We start from the raw sequence: 4,728 nt of genomic DNA, 5'->3' as shown, positions 1-4,728 counted from the left end.
ATTGGAGCTCTCTCTCTCTCTCTCTCACACACACACACACACACACACACACACACACACACACACACACATTTTCAACAATCAAGAAGAATCTGCTTTCGACCAGTAGCGGCATAGCATTATAGGAAATTGCATGAATTGACAAGGATTTATATAGTTGATTGGAGATTTTGGATTGAGATTAGAGATTTTCATTTGATTCGAATTTGGATTCTGATTGAGATTGAATTGTCGAAGTGTATACCGTCCAATTTATGAGTATATGATCGATTTGTTCTGCTTGAGTTACCAATTTTTTTAAATTGGAGATAATTATCAATTGTTGGCTATTAAATCATTTCTATAATCTCTAGCATTCTATTCTCTTTCTCACATGGGAGCCCCATTATGGCATATTCTTTTGCTCTTTTATTTACTGGGATCTTTGCATTGTACATACCTTAGCATCATGAGTTCACAACCATCTCATTATTTTTCCACTTGAAATCATAAGGTAGGATCAGTTTTTCTTATTGAGAGAGAGAGAGAGAGAGAGAGAGAGAGAGAGAGAGAGAGAGAGATGTCCATTTCGAGCCCACCCCCCTCGAGACCAATAGCTACCTGATAAACCATTAATTGGTTCCTTCCTGAATTTGCGAGTGATGAAGGTAGCTTTTAATGCAGCATGTGAGATCACACTCATAGCCTTTCATCTGGATGACCGAGGAAGAACTCCTTCATTGATCTCCTTTGAGGGCTAGTTTTAGCAACCCAAAAACAAAGACCCATTATCTAGAGACTGAATGAAAATCCACACAACTCCCAGCTAGAATAGAGTGAGCTTCAGATAATTCTAGAATAGAGTGAGCATGATCATTTATTGATAAAGAAGGCCTTCCTGTAGATCAACAAATACAATTTACATGATTGCAACGTTAAATGTGGTTATTCCTAATGTCAAGTCCACCTAAACTTGGGGTCAAATGCAGACTAGCCTAATAAAACTCTATCAAGTTCATCACAATCTAGTTTTCATTAACTAATCCCAATTAAAAAGTATTGTTGATGGGTGTAGATGTTGTTGATGCAAAATTGCTGCAAATTGTTGCCCTATCTATTGGTCGACATGACTTACTTTTCACATCGGATTCACCAAAAAAATGTCGCGATAATTACTCCTCAAGTCAGCAGTTCAAAAAATAGCCATATTCTCTCAACATGTTGAAACAGTGCTTGTGCCTACGATCCATGCAAACATGAAAAACCAAAAAGATGAGGTTGGCCAATACGTGGAAGAGCATCTGCAAGATCATAACTTGGCATGGCGCAAAATTGTTTGTACAAATATGAGAGGTATATATTTTGCCAGTAGTATACAAGTGTTCTTATGTACAATTTACAGGAGGACATGAGATCATATCTTGGCCACACACCTTTATGCCTCTTCCCCATAGTTATAACAAGCAAGCACAATATGTCACGCCAGAAAGTATAATAGCACATCCATTTTGTTAGCGATATACCTGAGTCCAACAATTACTGGCCTTGGCAGCAAAGCAAGTGGAGCGAAACTCCTCTCAAAATTCAACGCATCTCAATAGTATGGGGGAGGATAATGTCCTGCTGGACGGGCAACATAGCCACCATAGCCTTGTGGAGGATAGGTGGGTGGTGGATTATATCCCTGCGGAGGGTAAGGAGACTGCGCTCCAAAAGTAGCTGGAGGTGTATATGTAGAATACACAGTCGGTCCTGCTGGAGGGGGATAGGGTGCATACACAGGGGGATAACAGGAGCAATCTGATGGTGATGGTGACGGGTATGGTGAAGCTGCTGCATAAACAGGTGGCGGATAATGTGACGGGCTTGCAGGTGGATATACTGGGAGTGACTCATATACAGGAGCCACCGATGACACCTTCTGCGCTCCTTTCTACACACCCAGAGGCAGACTTGTTCACTAATCAAACACGAAAAGATTCTTACATAGAGACCTGCACATGTGAAAACGTAGAAGAAAACTCACAGGATTTTCATAATGCAAAATGACTCTGATCTCGCCAGTCCTTCTGTGAAATAGCATGCAAATTAGGTCAAGCTCAATGTGACCACAAGCAAACACATGGTATGAATATGTTTCTAGTTCAGCTTTACCTGCCGCTCCTCATTGTCAAAGGCCAAGTACTGTCATGATAACCGTCTGTCAAAACCTTCTGAAGCATTATCCTGTCCCAGAATTAATGAAAGTGTTAATAGTCGGAGACTTATAATATTATGACTCCCTATTCTTCCCTTGTGGAAAAATGTTGCATCATCTCAAGTAAGATAAAATGACCCAATTGGTTTAGTGCTCCAAAAACCAGTACATCCTGAAAGGGTACGCACATGTAAGGCTGGAGTCTACAGAGAGCGAGGCCCCTTGAATTCCAGACCCTACCACTCAACTCATTTTGCGCACATGTAATCCAATAGCCGAGGTAGGTCATAGAGTAAATTTCACCAAGGGCAAGAATTTCGCAAACACAGCGGCAAACTAGATGGCAAATCCTAGCCGCACGCTGTAGATGCTGCAGGTGGAATCTATGATCCACGTCAGATCCATTTACTGCTGCGGCCTTCTAATTACAAGTGCATGTGTGCACCCTTTGAAACGAGCACCATCAGAGACTGCCAATTGTGCACCTTTCAGTGCTGATCCAATGATCTAGCTGAGAGGGCTCCCCCATAGGCCCTCTAAAGGGCCTTACAGTTGGGGGGCACTTTACCCTATTCTATTGCCCCATACTCTACAAGCTTCCCGTTAGCTAGGGTATGGAATTAAGGACAAATTCCAATTATCATGGAGCAGACATGCAGGATCAACCAGTATCTTTCCATCTATCATGTGCACTAATTACTTTGAAAATCAACCAGCGCATGAAGCCATCTTTCTCGCACTAAAATGTGCTAATAAGATGTTTGTAACGAAAGGGACTCTCAACAGCTGATAATAAGCGGATTTTGAAAAAAAATGAAATAGAATCGAGTGATCTTTGTTTACACTTACTTTCCAGAGCCTATAAAATCGTCGGCAGCCAAAGTGTTACTATTCCAAACAGTAACATTGATCTCTCGAAGTCCCTCGATAAGTGAAAGCATGTATTTCTCATTAAAACTAGGATTCCTTCCACCATCTGTATCATACAGCTCAAAGATTAGTTTCTCGATGCTTGATTAAGGATGCAGACACATCAGCCTAAATGACACGAGAATCACCTGTATCAGTATTGGTCCGATAATTGTTACCAGCGTATTCAAGGATAACGTAAGGGTCCTGCCTTGAAATCCATTCAGTATTTTTCAAGTTCTTACATCCAATAACTGCCAAACAATGTCTCCATCGGGTTAGATGGGACAAAATAAGCACTTAAGACAAAAATATATTCTCTTATTTTGATCAATGGAATGGAAAGGTAGATACACATTCAAAATTCATGATTACAACAATATTTTTACCGACCTGGATCGCGAATAAACACACACCTAACCGCAAATTAAGAGTTATCTCCACCATCTAGTTTCAAAACCAGAGAACCTTCTGGTAATTGTATCTAAGCATAATGCTAATTTAGGAAATTTTAATTAAGAGGAGAAGTGTATCCGGAACAAGAAAAAAGCATTTGCAAATTAAATGGGTGTCTCACGCATCAGCCAAAGTTCATTCAAGGCTCTACAAATCAGAGTTACAACATTGGTGGAAATAAGTGTTCAGCCAATGTTGGAGATGACAAAAAGCATGTAAGTACTTCAAGGTCGGATTCATCGCGTTTAATGGTCAGAGTAATATACACAAGCTGTTTTTCAAGGGAACCATGGGCTATCGTACCAAGATCTCAAGGCGGCTGAGCCAAGCAGACTACAGTTAGTTCTTCTGTTCTCCCTCTCTCTCTCTCTCTCTCATCGCGACAACTCCATTTCCATCAGACACGAGAAATGGAAAAACAAGGCATACCTGTAATGTCGATAAGTTGACCTTGCACGGCCATAGCCAAGCCAAAATGGAAAGGAGCGCAGACGACGTTAGTTCGCGTTTGATACACAGCAACTGCTGGGAGTGAATATTGTGCTGTGTGTGAGTAGTTTCAGATAATTGATGAGCATGCGATAGGCTACACATTTTATGGGCGGGACGTGCATGAGTTCCAAACTTTCCAGGTAACTTCTCATTCTTCACGTGCAAAGAAGCTGCGTAGAACCCGGGAATATGAGCTCCTCCCTCCAAAAAAAAAAAAAAAAAGTCGCTTATTTTTAGACTATATAAATAGCACCGCGCCTCGCCTACACACCCTCTACACACGTTGTCACAACAGCCCTCGACGTAGCCTCCACGAAGCCTGCTTCCCCTTCTCACTCCTCTAAAAAATCTCCCCGAGCATCTGCTTGTCATGATTCTCAGTTATGTTAGAATAATGGTGCAAGGTTGAGTGAGCAGACGAAGTCTACAAGCCCTCTCGAGTCCGGCACAGACAGACAGCGAGAGAGAGAGAGAGAGAGAGAGAGAGAGAGAGAGAGAGAGAGGTGAACGGCGCATGTGCGCACCATAAGAGATCAGAGGCTTGGAGAGAGAGCCTGCACCCGCCTGACTCCTTTGGCGCACGTGGCTCCTCTCCCTCGCTGGCGGCGTCTTTGAGAGCCTTCCATGGCGTATTGACCCACTATCCTCTGGCTTTCCAAATCGAGCATCCGCCACAGATTCCTGCTTTTTCTACC

At 42.3% G+C, this 4,728-nt stretch overlaps 1 protein-coding gene across 1 annotated transcript; it reads right to left on the bottom strand.

Annotated features, from left to right (window-relative positions):
- Window positions 1-1,458: 1,458 nt before the first annotated feature.
- Window positions 1,459-4,212, bottom strand: LOC147444328 (elicitor-responsive protein 3-like). Its single transcript, XM_086527832.1, has 6 exons — window positions 3,971-4,212; window positions 3,235-3,339; window positions 3,026-3,152; window positions 2,134-2,205; window positions 2,006-2,048; window positions 1,459-1,912 (listed from the first exon to the last, which is right to left on the bottom strand). Exons 1-6 carry the CDS (start codon window positions 4,002-4,004, stop codon window positions 1,574-1,576), a joined length of 720 nt encoding a protein of 239 aa, XP_086383958.1. The 5' UTR covers window positions 4,005-4,212; the 3' UTR covers window positions 1,459-1,573.
- Window positions 4,213-4,728: the final 516 nt, after the last annotated feature.

Source organism: Adiantum capillus-veneris, chromosome 13, assembly GCF_014529385.1.
Source record: "Adiantum capillus-veneris isolate H3 chromosome 13, ASM1452938v2, whole genome shotgun sequence".
Lineage (NCBI taxonomy): Eukaryota > Viridiplantae > Streptophyta > Polypodiopsida > Polypodiales > Pteridaceae > Adiantum > Adiantum capillus-veneris.
This window is presented reverse-complemented; position numbering and strand designations above follow the sequence as displayed.